At 55.2% G+C, this 14,955-nt stretch overlaps 6 protein-coding genes across 6 annotated transcripts; 4 read left to right on the top strand and 2 right to left on the bottom strand.

Moving 5' to 3' along the window:
- Window positions 1–1,415: 1,415 nt before the first annotated feature.
- Window positions 1,416–2,423, top strand: MAM_03522 (Small GTPase superfamily, Tem1; the record flags this gene model as incomplete). The annotated part of the gene is made up of 3 exons (XM_040822321.1): window positions 1,416–2,114; window positions 2,182–2,256; window positions 2,325–2,423. 3 exons carry the CDS (start codon window positions 1,416–1,418, stop codon window positions 2,421–2,423), a joined length of 873 nt encoding a protein of 290 aa, XP_040679464.1.
- A 2,096-nt stretch (window positions 2,424–4,519) lies between these two features.
- On the bottom strand, window positions 4,520–4,975 carry MAM_03521 (uncharacterized protein; the record flags this gene model as incomplete). The annotated part of the gene is made up of 1 exon (XM_040822320.1): window positions 4,520–4,975. One exon carries the CDS (start codon window positions 4,973–4,975, stop codon window positions 4,520–4,522), a length of 456 nt encoding a protein of 151 aa, XP_040679463.1.
- Window positions 4,976–8,488: 3,513 nt separating this feature from the next.
- MAM_03520 (putative protein family Cys-rich) lies at window positions 8,489–9,800 on the top strand (the record flags this gene model as incomplete). The annotated part of the gene is made up of 2 exons (XM_040822319.1): window positions 8,489–8,726; window positions 8,794–9,800. 2 exons carry the CDS (start codon window positions 8,489–8,491, stop codon window positions 9,798–9,800), a joined length of 1,245 nt encoding a protein of 414 aa, XP_040679462.1.
- Window positions 9,801–10,544: 744 nt separating this feature from the next.
- Window positions 10,545–11,835, top strand: MAM_03519 (uncharacterized protein; the record flags this gene model as incomplete). Its single annotated transcript, XM_040822318.1, has 2 exons — window positions 10,545–10,629; window positions 10,745–11,835. 2 exons carry the CDS (start codon window positions 10,545–10,547, stop codon window positions 11,833–11,835), a joined length of 1,176 nt encoding a protein of 391 aa, XP_040679461.1.
- A 956-nt stretch (window positions 11,836–12,791) lies between these two features.
- On the top strand, window positions 12,792–13,682 carry MAM_03518 (formyltetrahydrofolate deformylase; the record flags this gene model as incomplete). The annotated part of the gene is made up of 1 exon (XM_040822317.1): window positions 12,792–13,682. One exon carries the CDS (start codon window positions 12,792–12,794, stop codon window positions 13,680–13,682), a length of 891 nt encoding a protein of 296 aa, XP_040679460.1.
- A 194-nt stretch (window positions 13,683–13,876) lies between these two features.
- On the bottom strand, window positions 13,877–14,278 carry MAM_03517 (MFS transporter; the record flags this gene model as incomplete). Its single annotated transcript, XM_040822316.1, has 1 exon — window positions 13,877–14,278. The coding sequence occupies one exon, from the start codon at window positions 14,276–14,278 to the stop codon at window positions 13,877–13,879; it is 402 nt and encodes a 133-aa protein (XP_040679459.1).
- Window positions 14,279–14,955: the final 677 nt, after the last annotated feature.

Genomic DNA, 14,955 nt, shown 5'->3' with positions numbered 1-14,955 from the left:
TGGTATTTTCCTTACCACCACAGTAGGTATTTATGCGCATGGCATGCCATTGCTTGCTAGCAATTAGCAGTGTCACCTTGGGCAGGCGTCCCGTTTCTGAACAATGCAATGCATGGTGGGCGCCACGAAAATTACAACAGACATATCAGTGCCCAACGATGATGGATGATGCTCAGCCTCCTGGGGCGCTGCGCCGGTATTACGCCCGGCGTCGCAACCCACAACTCACCATGCTTGTGTCCCAGGGAGCACAGTGGCAAGCGTTGTTGAACCTAGACAGTTCTGGTGGTGTCTTGTCCGGCTAGCGAAAAAAAAAAAAAAAAAGGTCGTTCTGGGCGCACAGCGGAGAACTGACAGCAACGGCCAGGGAACTCGAAGCACAAGCTGCCGTGCGCCGGTGCGACATGTATTCGTAATGTGTCAAGTATATTCGAGCGCGGTGCCCGGATTTTCGACAACTTTGGTGGTCCAGCATCTGACAGATTTCCACGTCACAACTGGTGTCGGCCTTGGGCGTTTGCCCGCCCCAACGCCCACCCGACCGCTTCTTTTACAGGCTCATCTGCGCTCCAGACGCCACTAGTCGGGGGTTGGCAACAGCATGTGGCTGCCGCTGGACCTCTCTGGGTCCAGCGACACGTCCGGCGACACGTCCGGTGACAGACAGATCCATCAAAACTCTCTCCTCTGATGCTCCTTCCATTTGACTTGTGGGCAGTGGCTTTTTGTTCCTGTCAATTCCCGTCCGTGCCTGGCCTTTTGCTCGCAGCACCGCCTTCGGCCCTTCGCAACTACGTCTCGACTTTCATGCTTGAAAAATTTCATTCCCATTTCTCCCCATTTCTCCCCATTCAAACCCCTCTCATCTTTATTGCCAGTCGCCGGCTCTCGACCCGCCGCCATCGCATCCGGAGAGGCGCCCATCATCCGCCTCGTCTCCCGTCGACCACCCTGTGCTCGCCCGCAGCCCAACATCTGTCGAGCTTCGCGCTTCGGGCCTCGCCTTGCTTGCCCGGGTGCCGTGGTGTTGCGTGCAGTGTCGTCTCGCGCGGGTGGTGTCCATCTCACCACCGCCGCCAGGTCGTCTCCGCAGTAGCTGACGTTTACGCCGCACCTCGAAACTTTTAATAGTCGACCGGCTTGACTAGCAACTACGCCATCGTGCATTTGCATGTGTCCCACCAGCCAGAGTCAGACGGCTGACGTTCCTTTCCGCCTCTCCCTTTCTGCTCTTGGACGCTTTGTATCTGCGCTGCTTGCAATATAAAGCATCTCCTCCGAATTCGGCATCTGGTCCTTGACCGCTTCGTTCATTCCACCGACGCCCGCATCTGCCCGGACATTTCAAGCTGGATCCGTCAACAGATCCCGCAGCGGACGCCGCACCACCCGAGCACATTGCCGCCGTCGACGACATGGAGATGGACCACCAAGTGCCCGCGACGCCTCTCCAGGGTCCCGACGACACCTTTGGCGGCATCGAAGGCTCTCCCCACGTCGCTTCCAGCAACGGCTTCCACCACCAGCACAACCCATCAATCGACCAGGTAATGCCCGCCAGCCCGCGACAAGACGACGACCCCTCACACCGATATACGCCTCCCGTCTCGGGGCCCTCGCACTCACGGCCTGCCAGTGGTCTGTCCAACCCGACGCATCAGTCTCACAGCGACTATAGGCAAGGCTCCAATGAGCCCCAAAACGGCCGAAACCATGTCGTCATAAAGGTTGGCATGGTTGGTGACGCCCAGATTGGCAAGACCTCCCTCATGGTCAAGTACGTCGAGGGCAGCTGGGACGAAGATTATATTCAGACCCTAGGTGTCAACTTTATGGAAAAGACCATTTCCATCAGAAACACAGAAATCACCTTTTCCATTTGGGATCTGGGTGGTCAGCGCGAGTTTGTCAATATGCTGCCCTTGGTGTGCAACGACGCCGTGGCCATCCTGTTCATGTTTGACTTGACAAGGAAAAGCACGCTCAACAGCATCAAGGAATGGTATCGCCAAGGCCGAGGATTCAATAAGACGGCAATTCCTATCTTGGTCGGCACAAAATATGATCACTTTGTCAACTTTCCTATTCAAGACCAGGAGGAGATTTCCAATCAGGTAAGTTGATACATGCAAGGGAAGGGTAGCAGTCACGACGCAACGAATCGCATCTGACTCTGCACAGGCAAGGAGATTTGCCAAGGCGATGAGAGCATCATTGATCTTTTCGAGTACCAGTCATAGCATCAATGTGCAAAAGGTACGACGTAACCCGACCGACTTCGTTTGGCCCTCGCCTCCCCATTGCAGTCTGACCTTGGCCATTAGATTTTCAAAATTGTTCTATCAAAAGCTTTCGACTTGAAATGTACAATTCCTGAAATCGAAAACGTCGGCGAACCTCTTTTGCTTTACCAGTCGGTCTGATTTTAGGTCCGTCGAATTATTACTTGTTTGGATAATGCTCTGCCATGAACCGATATCGCCATGAGTTGCCGGCAGCGTGGTCCTCCGATGCCAGACAATATTGACGAATACCGGTCGAGGCATAGTTAGCCTTGTTATGACGGCTCCCTGCAAGCAGCAAACACGAGTAATACTGCTTTCTTTCAACTACGTGGTTGTATGCCCACAATCAGATGGGGTGCTGAGTTGCTGCCGAGTGGAAAGAGCGTTGAACTTTTTTTTTATGAGTGCATTGTAATCATACTAACTATTATTTTTGTCTTGTCTTTCTCTCGCTCTCTCTCCTTCTCTTTCTCTTTTTTTCCCCTGCTCGTTCGCAGGCGGTGTGATTGCCCGGCTGGCTCTTCGGCTTGGCCTGGGGAGAGGAAAAAAGCCGTGAGCAGCAATAACTACTGCTGTGGAAGTACAAGAATTGGGGATTACACGGGGATAACAGCCGTCGAGAGGATTCATGGCCGAGCCTGCAACATGTGCTGTTTGGATTTGGGCGGGCCCACGAGGTCAATGGCACAGGTGGTGTACGGGGTAGATGGGGGATAACTGAAAAAGCAACGGGGCTTAGGTTTACTGCATTATACATTGAACAATTAGACTCTTACCGTATAAAGGTGGGCAAAGCCGTGACCACGACATGCTCCAGGCATGCCAAGGATTGGGTTGGGCCAAGGTGCACGGTGTTTGAGGCGAGAGGGACACGGCCGTTTCAACCACATGGAGTTGACTCGACCCTGCCCATGTGCCACGGAGATGGAGGCTACGTAAGGGCCGAGGCGGCCAACGTGGAACTAGTCGTCCTCGTCCTCGTCCTCGTCCTCGTCCCGATGGCGCACACCGGTGGCTGCCGCTGCTCCATGGCTGGGCTGACCCGTGTATCCGTGGTCAACGCGCATCATGCCGCGTTTTAGAAGAAGACACTGCGCCGGGTCGTCCTCGCCCAGCGCAGCGGCAGCGGCAGCAGCAACAGCAGCGGCAGCGGCGACAACAGCAGCAGAGTAGCTACATCCTTGCGTCTTGCGTACCTGGCATGTCGTTGCAACTCGCCCGTCTTTTCCTGCCCGTCTTTTACAAAGCAAGAGATTTGACCAGATGGGCAGTCCCCGCGTGCAAGAAGCGGTTTTTAGGCATCGACGCCTCCACTAGCCTAAGTACCTAGATACCTGGGTATCTACCTCCTTAAGTACCTAGGTAATTTAAGTACTTCTTGAAAGTAAGCCGGCGCCTCCCGCCGGGCAAGGCCATGTCCCGGGAACAACCAACGATGCTGGCACAGCAGTCCCTCCTCAAGTACTTAGGTACCTAGGTACCTACCAGCTAGTAAGGCACGGAGTACTCCGTACCTGGCACTTAGCCTGGGTCAGGCAGGGCCAGCCCACTAGGCCCGGCATAGCATGGTGCGGGCGCGTGGCGGCGGGGCGGGAGCAACGCTGGTGCAGGAACAGCAACCAGACTTGCACGACGGGCGGCCGCCCGCCCGCCCTGGATGGAGTCTTTAGTCTTGACCCGCAGGTTGACGTGACGGGCGAAATTGTCGACAATGCAATCACAGTCAGACAGGCAGATTCACGGGATGCAGTCACGTTGCTCGGAGCGTCGTGTTTGGCAGGCGCACCATCAATTTTCGTCTGTCATGAGCCCCCCTCTGATCTAACGAATCGATCAATCATGTCCTTTGCATCTGTAGCATGCCCATGTACCCGTCTATAGCTGCCTGTTGTAGGGGGGGTTTCTAAAAACGCCGTAAAACGCCATGCTGTCATGTAAATGACTCTCTGCTGGTCCATCGCATCGAGACGCGTTCGAAGACGCTGAAATGATGGCAGCGAAAAGAAAAGAGAAAAAACGAGGCCAAGAGGAACAGTGCAAAGAGATGCTGCCAACAAGCATCCCGAGCCGCGGAACGGGCCCTGAAAGAAAAAGGTATATATGTACAGAACGTAGGCATGGTTGTCGCATCATGTTTCCGTCGACGGGATCACAATGTACAAGGTGAATCGGGACGTGGAAAGGCCTTGATCGCTGTTTGTGATGATGCAATGCTGGCACAATTCGCCCAGCTTTCACGAATGTGTGTTTTGGTCACCCCAGATGGGAGCACCGAGGGGCTTGCTGACGCCGAAACCGACGGCGACGGCGACGCCAACGACCAGGACGATGATTAGGACTTTGATCATGATCTTGGTCCGTCGGTTGAATCGCTGCATGCACGCACAGGTGCGGTTTTTCTTGCCCGCCTTGGCTCGCTGCTTCCAGTCGCGCTTGTTTGGCCAAACCTGGCAGTCCTTCTTCCGGGTGAGGATCGCGCTGCACCGTGGCTTGTCCAGGGAGGTGTTGGTCGCCAGCGCCTCGACATCTGTCTCGAATGGGTTGCTGTTGTCGGATCGATCCGTCGTGCCGCTGGAGGTTCTCTCCAGCGAGGTGACCTGGGGAGATGGTGCCTTGGCCGTCTTTTCGGGGACTGCGAGGCAGGTATCGGTCATGGGATAGCTCTGCGGTGCTTCTTCGTGCGAGGTCATGGCCGCGGTTCGCTGTGAGGAGTGGTAGCTGCTTTGGCCGGACTTGACGCTCGAGGTTAGAAAAGGGGCAGCAGGCGGTGGCAGATTGTATTTGTTGATGCCAGTCCCTCCCTGTCTAGAGTGCAGACAGAAATCATGCGACTATGGCCAAAATTTCATCGTAAAAGCAAGATGCAAAAACGCGAGACAGACATGGAAAAAGGGAAGCCATGCAACGTACCAACTTCTCTGTACACCTGATGCAGGCCGACGACTTGCTTTAATGCTCTGTGGGGGGGGATTCGCACTCAATCGGTCAAAGTGTCGGGGCCTGGCAGGTCGACCATGCAACGTTGCCGGTACTAAGAACTCGGGGCAAGAGTGCTCCGTACTCCCCGTGGAATGCGTAGAGGTTGAATGAGTTGTCAGGGTAAAACGAGATTGCGAAACTTGAGAAAAAAGATGTTTCTTTCTTGGGTCCTCCTTTAGCCAAGGTTGCTTGGCACAACCGTTGTTGTTGATCGGTCGTCGACCTGCAGACGTATCTAGGTACTCGGCGACCGACGATCAAAGGTGTGAAAGTCGGGACGACTGGCCCTGGTACGCAAGTAGAAGGTACTCCGTGGTTTATGGAGTCCAATCTTTTGAACAGCCCAGCCACTCGACGACGATTGGTGAGGTTCCGCGTCACACAGCTCCGTACGAGAAGGGAGAAGAGACAAACGGGATGCGCTCTGCAACACGATTTGCCGCGGACTGAAGAACGAGGCAACCAAAAAAAGAAATAAAAAAAGCCGAAACCAAAGAGGCGAAACCAAAGAGGCGAAACCAAAGAGGCGAAACCAAAGAGGCGAAAAACGGACAGTCGCCCGGCACGCACCTGGGGTTAATAAATGAAGCGATAAGAATAGGCAGAGAGGGGATAGATAGACTGTGGTGGCCAATTACGGTTGGAATGAAAACGAGAACGGCCAAGGTTTTGTGTTTGTGTGGCCACAATTGTGGCTTGTGAGCGGCACAGGTCAAGCGAGAGTTTGGATGCACCCGTGAGGTGTTGCAACAATTCAGTCGAGGCAATTTGCAGGAACAACGGCTCCTAAAAAGGTTGAAAGCTACTTACGGAGTACTCCGTACCAGGCAGGGACTCAAGTACTCCGTATGGAGGTAGCTACACGCAGCATTCATACCGTGTAATTGGACTTGATGACCTGGTACCTAGGTACTTACTCTGGAGGCAGGAGCGACGAGTCTTCTTCCCAACACTTAAAACCTCTCCTCTTCTTTGGTTCTCAAGCCTCAATCAAGCCTCACGCCGGAAGCCGCAAGCTCAGCAATCAATGCCAGCAGCCCCTCTGCATTCCCCTGGGCCCAGATTCTGTGGGCTATCCGTACTCCGTACAGTACTCTGTCCAGGATGCGATTCCGATGATAACGCACGTCTGCAGCCTCAACAATCCCGCCGATGCCACCCCCAGACGACTGCCAAAACCGATCACCAGATTGCCTCCACTCATGCAAAGACAGGCCATCCCATGCCAGTCAGATGGACCACAGACCACGGCGGCTGCACTAGCGGGCTCGAACACGCCAATTTGTTCATTGGCTCTGAGAAGATTGCTGGCTCGCTCCAGACTTGAGACGAAAGAACTCCGGAGCCATCACCAAAGTTATCACCTCCCCAGGATTCATCTTCAATGAAACGGCCCTGTATACATCCAAAGCTTGCGGACATGTGCAGCTCGACCACACGGTAATGCCCACAACAAAACAAGCAAATGTAGACTGTTTGCCAAAAAGGTCACCGACGACATCATCAGTCCTGAACACCTGAATCGTCTCGCGACATTCATGACACTGCTACAATCAATCTCCTTGCTCCAACCAGGCGCGTCCCTAGGTCAGCCGCAGGCCTTGGCCAAGTCTTGGCCGCCATACTACCAACCGTCGCTTTGAACGTGTTCCAGCCGGCACAGAGGTCCTCTGCCACACCGCTTTCTTCGTGATCTCTTGCTTCATTTATTGATTACTACTACTACAGCTACACGGAGCAATCCGTACCTTGGCAATGGATGAAAGCACCCCATAGTGACATGCTGCTCAATCTCCTACCAGTTCAGTACCTCGGTAGTCATTGCCTGGCTGTCTCCTATCCTGAGTCCATCGATTTATTATACTGTCCTGCCCCGACATCGGATCATGCATGGATTGTGTCTCCCTCGATACTGCGGCGGAGTCCACGGTGGCCAGAGTAACAGTGCCCACTCAAACTGGAGTCTGAAACGGAACAAGCCGCAGGGAGAAGTGCATGCCTTGGCCTGTTGAATCACGGAGGCATGCAGGTGTTGCCAGACTTTTTATAGAATTCGTGGGTTGCCCGGCGACTTGCGAGTTGTAACTCATCAGGCGCCATCACGTCACGCGTCACAATTACAAGTTTTGCCAAGTCTTGCACTAAATTTTTGTTTTCTGCGAAGCGACTGACTGACTTTTTGCTGGTCCCGGGCGATGTGATGAGCTGCCGCGATGCAACGTGGCCGGCTGGTGGACAAGCTGGCAGGCTGCACGTTCAGTAGTAATCGCTGAAGTGCGACTGACACATCGGGATTCAGGACACGAATGATGGACGCTACTTGGATATACCTTGAGGATATATTTGAGAACGGCTGCACATGGCTCGAACCTCTTGGGGCCGTCTAACTGCGACGGTCAGGCGTTCTGCTCTGGGGTTGGGGTTAGGACCTTGCATCACAGGCGCCATTTTCAGCAAGCCTATGCCATCTTGTCTGTTGAGTACTTGAGTAAGTAATTCAGCACCTCGGGAATGCGGAAGAGCGCAACAACGGTCACGGAGCGTATGGCAGGCCTGTACGACTTCATGCCTGTGAGCGGCTTCCACAACGCCGCCTTTCTGAATTGCAAGGAAAGAGACGCTGCTGCGACGCAAGCTCCGGAGTCTTGCACATACAACAAGTCAGCTTCGACTTGGCTGGCAGTGACTCTTTGGAAGAAGGCGATGACCGGGCTGCCAACGATATGCTCGGGTGCAACTGCCATGGCGACGGCCGACGGCGACTGCACTGCACTCTGGGAGACTCAATCTTGGCAATAGAACCTTTTGTCGGCGGCTCCTTCGCCAACTTTACAAATCATGCCCCTTTGCCGTCTCTTGGGTCCATGTTTACCCTGCTTCTTTACGGATCGTCTTTTCTCATCTTCATCTCCCGGCACAAAGTATTGTCTGTTTCGTTTCGTGTGGCTCTTCTCTTGGTACGCTACATCAAACCAGCTTCACGTCTTGGCTGCATTTCCTTGTATATCACATGTGCAATCTTCCAGCACTCACTTCATTCGTATACAGCCGAGACTCAAAAGCCATCTACGCTGCTGTTTTTTCGACTGCGGCTCGTCAATTCGACCCGACACAGGGCTTTTGTTGTCCAGACACTGCCGGGATCAACTCGACCAATATCGATTCTGACAGCTTCGTCAGCCTCTTGCCCTGCGCACGAGTAACGAACCCCCTTCTCTGTACCAATGGGTAAGAAGGCTGCTGCTGACTGTGGACGTCAATGGCGGTGGCTGGAGACTCATGATGGCAAAAGCGGCGCGGGTGCCATGTCGTGGTTCGGCGCATGCATTTGGCCTTGCGGAGCATACGGTCGAACTTCACATCGTCTCAAGGCTGCAATCTCCGGACAAGATGCCGAGAAAACCGCCAAGGGCTCCTGCTGTACTGGCGTCGACTGCGCTCAATTCGCCCTTTGCCTTCCGTGTGCGTCTGCTCTCCCATGATATCCCGTCGTCACAGCTATGCATTGCGTATTAACTGATGATGATAGTCTATGGACTCTTTTTGTCCAGGCTCCAAACTACCGTCCGGTCGTTCTATGGCATTGACGGCCATGAATGCTCCGACTGGTGCAGTGGCTGTTTCTGCCCAACCTTGACGTTGGTGCGGAACGAGCAAGAAATCATGCTCCGAGAGAATCACAAGAGGGTCAAGGGACATCATCATCACGAAGTGTCTGTCATGAGCGACGGTGGCTATCAATCAGTCAATCCCATGGCGTATCTGAAGCCAGACAGTGCCGGGTCTGCGCAGCCCAGGGCGTCGCATGGAAGGCAACGACCACATGACTTGCGCAGCGATCAAGTCACAACCGCCAAGGGAGTTGCCTACCCACAAGTTCACTATTTGGACCAACACTGGTATTTGGTTCCCTTTGACAAGGGCGACGACGAAGCCAAGAAGGAAGACTGCAAGCCCCTCAACTCTGCAATCGCCAAGATTGTTGGCAAGCACTCCCTCGAGGATCATGAGCTGGTGGTCACGGGTACCATTCGGCCCGCTCACGACTTGAAGTCGGACATCAAGACTAGTGACCGTCATCACAGCCCTTCCCACCAGCTTCAGCAGGATGCCACGACTCCTGCCAGCCATTCAAGCTGCGGGTCACCCCATCAGCTGTGCTGTGACCCTGTTGCGGAATCAAAGACGGTGGTTTGTCACGACTTGCAGGCTCATCAACCGGTGCCGTTGAGCCAAGTTGATCACCACCACGCCCTTGATAGAGACGTTTTGGTTGGAACTGGGGGTTGTGCGGTGAGCAAACATGACATTCACGCTCATGAGATGGTCAAGTCTCGCGGCACAGAAACGCCTCACGAGTTGAAGGATGACGGTACAGCGGGATCCAGCAGCAGAACATGGGCACATGGCATGGACCGTGATGATACTGTGGCTACACGTCACGAAGGCCTTGGGAAGCATGGTCTTGACTCGCACAAACCTACGGCTGTTATTGGCCAGAGGATGGCTTCGCACGAACTCGACGAGGATCAGTGACGAAGAGCATCGCAATAGGAGCCGGCTTTCGCGGCGTTGAAGTATTTTTAATTTGTAGTCTTGGTCTTGGAATAGCGTTAGTGTAGTATGATTAATTGGCAGCCCCCAAGTATATGCCTCGCTATGAACGGCTTGCAGACGTGTGCGTGCACCCGAGGTTGGTCTGAAACGGGCGGGAGTTTCTAGCTGTCAAGCAGCCAGGCGCCCAGGCGCGATGTGGCAGCCAGGCGGAGGGACGCGCAGGAGGACGCGGCGCGGTTGACGCGCAATGGCGACGAGACGTAAATGCAGGGGCGGGCGGGGTCACGCCCAGGTGGGCTGGTGGGGCGAGTCTGATTGGCTCCAAGTCCTTGACTCGACAGCCCGCTGGCCCGTCTCTGTCTGGCCGTTGGTCCTCCTTGACTTTAATGGTCGCCCTCCATCTCGGGCCAACGCGCCCTCCACTCCAGCCCTAACAATCCACCAACCAGTCCTTGCTTGGCTCTCTCCCCCCCCTCAGACGGGACCTGGCGCTGCGACGCGCTGCCGCATCTTTGTGTCGTCTCGGGTGTCTTGCAGCATCCTGCTCGCTAAAAAAATGACGGCCACATCGGAGCTTGGCCCTGTCTTAAGACTGCCGCGTCCCTTATTCCGCCTCCCTTTGTCTGCCTCTCCCTCCTCACCCTCGCTTCACCTCCTCACCTCTTTGCTCACTTCATCCCCGCGATTAATTCGCCTGCCACTGTCAACTGCATCATCGTCGCCATGGCTACTCTTTCTCGTCAGCCTTTCGCCCCCCTCGACGCAGCCCGTTTGCAGGGCTTGACAAGCCTGAAGAACAGACAGAATGGTACGTATACACGTCCCGCGGTTGGGAGCCGTGACTCGAGTGCTGCCGTTTGTCCTGCAGGCGCGACGCCTGTGCTGAATCTGAACCCATGGTGCCGAGCTGACCTTTGTAGCAGTCGTCCCCCCTTCCAACACCAAACGCAAGGCTGAGCTCCTTCATCCGGATGATTCTGAAAATGTCGATCCCGTCGTCTTTGCCAAGCGCACCAAAGGCGCCTCGGGCACCCCGACCAAGGATGTGCTGAGGAAGCCCGCATCATACCTCGTCACCAGAGCCGCCGCCACGCCCAGTGCCAACCTCGGGCCCTTGGTCAGCCCTGTCAAGCCTTCTTCCACGGCACCTCGAAGAACCCTCCAGCCCAAGTCTCCCATTGCCAAGCTCAACACCCGCATCACCAGGTCGTCGCCGAGTTCTGCCCCCGCTGGCCGTTCGCCAACTCGTGGAAAGAGATCTGGCATCCTTTCCAACCGACGACAGTCCGCCGGCCCCTGCACCTCTGTGAACCCCCCATCCTTCTCCCTCGACTCTGCTGCTCCCTTTTCACTCGACGCCGCTCTCAAGGGCACTATTGCCAGCTATGCTCCCCGTCCTCGCTCCAATGCCCTCTCGCGAGGCAGCACCAGCACTTCGTCTCTCGGTGAGCTCGATGCCAAGGCCGGCTGGTTCTTTGATATCCACGAGGACACCCCGGAGCAGGAAATGACCAACCTTCTCCAGCACAGCACATGTGTCTTGGACATTTCATCAGACGAGGAGAGTAAGAAAAGGGCAAGCCGAGAAAATGCCGAAGGCCGTGACAAGGAGAACATCCCTCCTGTCGATGATGTATCTCAGACATCTGTCCGACGCGCTCGCGCTCGCACTCTTGCTGCTGATGACATGGCGGTGGACAAGGAGAGAGTCGCACTTGGCGAGATGAAGACTGCCGACTTTTATGCCGACGGCTGCGACGAGTCATCTGTGATTTTTGTGCCTGCAGATGATGAAGACCAGGAGAAGAGCCCGGAAAAAGCACCCGCTATGGAAGATTGCGCTTCCATACCCGGCACGTTGAAGCGCGGTCCTGCCAGCAAGGAAATCGACGAGCTCATGGCCAAGTCCGAGTCTCCCTTGAAAGCGGCCGTGCTGCGGCCCATTGAGGGTACCGGAGAGAGTTTCGATCTGTGGGAGAGCGGGAGCGCAAAGGATGAAAGCGAGCTCTCATGACGTGTTTCCCGCCGTGGTTACGAGTAGATGACGAGTTGGAATTGGGGATTGAATCGAAATTCGGTCTGGGCTTGGCTCATTCGGCTTATTTCTTGTTGGCGTTTATGCTTGGATACCTGGTGGCAATCGGCGTTTTTGGCCTCGTCATCACCATCTATACTTGGGTTGTGGCGCGAAGCAGCGGCAGTGCGGTACCTGTCTTGTTAATGTTGGGTAGTGTGATAGTTGAATTCGACCTCTTGGTAACGGCTGTCTCTGGTAACGGCTGTCTCGCGGTGCGTAAACGCAAGGCGCTCAAAGTGCGTCGACGTGGAGGTGTCTGTTCATGGCAGGCCGCGGCATAAATTAAGAGAGAGATATATTTAGTCTATTTAAGAAAATCTAGCTGTATTTAAAGGTCTAGATATAACTTAAGTCTTTAAGTATAAGCTAAATAAATTTAGCTATCTAGTTAGACTAAAAGCTAAATTATATACTAAAGGCAATTAATAACTTTATACTAGAAAAATACCTATGTAGTAATTCTACAGTAAACTATGTCTATAACGATTCTGTTATTTAGGTTTTTATTTTATAATAATTTATAGTTATCTAAGGTTTTTCCCTAGTAAATTATTAATAGTTATATTACTAATAATATTATAAACTTTATGCTTTGTTACTATATATTTTAGTGTTTTATTATTATTAAGCCTCTACTATAAAGCTTACTTAAAGTAGTACTATTGAGGAATTTATATAATAATATTACTATCTTTATATTTAATTACAAGTAATTTACTACTATATACTAATACTAAAAATATCTATTAGGTATAGCAGCAGGACTACTAGCCTAAAATCAGAGCGTGGTGGGGATCCTGCGCACCTAGCAAAAAATTGCTGCGCCCCACAGCAATTCACTCCCCCGACGACAGTTTGCTCAAAAGCGTCAATCAAGCAAAACACATCCCACCATGCCCAACGACAACGACTACATCCTCACGCTCTCGTGTCCCGACAAGCCGGGCATCATCCACGCGGTGACGGCCGTCTTCGCGTCGCACGGCCACAATGTCCTCGACCTGCAGCAGTTCAGCGACCCCGTGTCGCGGCGCTTCTTTATGCGCGTGCACTTTGGCCCCAAGGCCAGCTCCGGCTCCGGCTCCGACGCCGACTCGGTCTCGCCCGCGACGGAGCACCTCGCCCGGCCGTTTGCCGCCCTGGCCGCCGAGTACGACATGACGTACGACATCCGCCCCGTGGCCCAGAAGGTGAGGGTGCTCATCATGGTGTCCAAGATTGGCCACTGCCTCAACGACCTCCTGTTCCGCACCAAGACGGGCCAGCTCCGGGTCGAGGTGCCCGTCATCGTGTCCAACCACACCGACCACGAGCCGCTCGCCCGCTCGTACGGCATCGAGTTCCACCACCTCCCCGTGACGGGGGACACCAAGGCCCAGCAGGAGGCGCAGGTGCTCGAGCTCGTGGCCCGGCACGGCATCGAGCTCGTCGTGCTCGCGCGCTACATGCAGGTGCTGTCGCCGGCGCTCTGCGAGGCCATGTCGGGCCGCATCATCAACATCCACCACAGCTTCCTGCCGTCCTTCAAGGGCGCCAGGCCGTACCACCAGGCCTACGAGCGGGGCGTCAAGATTATCGGCGCCACGGCGCACTTTGTCACGGCGGACCTGGACGAGGGGCCCATCATTGAGCAGCGCGTAGCGCGCGTCGACCACAGCATGGACCCCAAGGAGCTGGTGGAGGAGGGGTCCAACGTCGAGAGCCAGGTCCTGGCTGCGGCCGTGCGGTGGTACGCCGACCGGAGGGTGTTTTTGAACGGCTCCAAGACGGTCGTGTTTGGGTGAGGGGGGGCTGAGGAGGGGGGTTCGGTCGGCGGCGCTGGATAGATGCGAAAAGAAGGCAGAAACTGAAAATACTGAGACACTGTTCACTGTTCACTGTTCACTGTTCCCTGTTCCCTTCACTCTTGATCACACTCTTCACTCCTGATCATATCACCACATGCTGCGATGCTACAGAGGCAATATGTCCATGGAAACTAGCCGTCATTCGTGGCTCGACAGAGGGGCGTCGGCGCGTCAAAAAGCCCTCGGTGTGCCGGAGGCTTGGTGCCTCGCCAGAAAGCAGAGGCCGATGGCCAGCCCCAGGGCAGCCAGGACGACGCCCGTCCACAGGGCTCCCCTGAAGCCGCGAAGCCGCTCGTCGGGCGACTCCCCGTGGCCGCCGAGGCGGTCAGGGCGGAGCCGAGGGCGGCCAGCGGCAGCAGCGGGTCGCGGCTGAGGCGGAGCTCGACGACGGCGAAGACGGCGAGGAGCAGCAGGCCCAGGACGAGCGGGACGGCGACGGTCGGCGTGGCCCAGCCGCTCACGGGCGCCTGCGCCCAGGCAAAGTTGAAGAGGACGGGGGCGATACCCGATGCCCGATTCCGAGAATGCACCATTGCTCTTTCCTAACTAGGTTATATATCCAGAGTCGACCCTTACCCTCGCCTTAACCCTAACCCTAACCACATACTTTTTGCCAGCGGGAGGTGGACCGGAATCGGCATGGAATCGGGAGTCGCCGAGACGGCCTGGTCGAGCCATGCCGCGTGGGCGCCGCGGAAAGGGGAAGTTTGACGCCCAGGCGCCTTCAGACTGCGACCTGGAGAGCAGACTGTGGGATGAAGGTCCAAGCCGACCTTGACAGTGTCGTTGAAGGCCCTCAAGGCTTGGCCGGCTTCTCCTCGAACATGAGTGCCGCCGCACTACATGTTCATGTGCTCCATCGCCGCCATTGGACGGGCAAGGTTCTCATGGCTTTGGAAATCCCGCTCACCACTCCCTGCCTTATATCACCGCAGAGGACAGCACTTGACGCACGACATGACACATCACCGGCATGGCAAAATGAATAGTAGCGACGACCCGTGTTACGCAAGCACGTCGCGGCAATGTCGTGAGCCAATCAGGGCAGTCATGCCCCGTCCAAGATTCATTGAACCCCTCGCCACGACGACAGGAAACTTCCAATCCGTACCCTTCTCGTTGAATCCGACACCTCAGGACCCGGGACGCGGAAAGTCGCTTCCTGGTGTATCTGACAAGCTGCCCGCTGCCTGCCCCCCCCCCCCCCCCC

The sequence above is a fragment of the Metarhizium album genome (assembly GCF_000804445.1).
Source record: "Metarhizium album ARSEF 1941 chromosome Unknown scaffold_7, whole genome shotgun sequence".
In the NCBI taxonomy this organism is placed as follows: Eukaryota; Fungi; Ascomycota; class Sordariomycetes; order Hypocreales; family Clavicipitaceae; genus Metarhizium; species Metarhizium album.
Note: the sequence above shows the minus strand (reverse complement) of the source record. Positions and strands in the feature narration are given on the sequence as shown.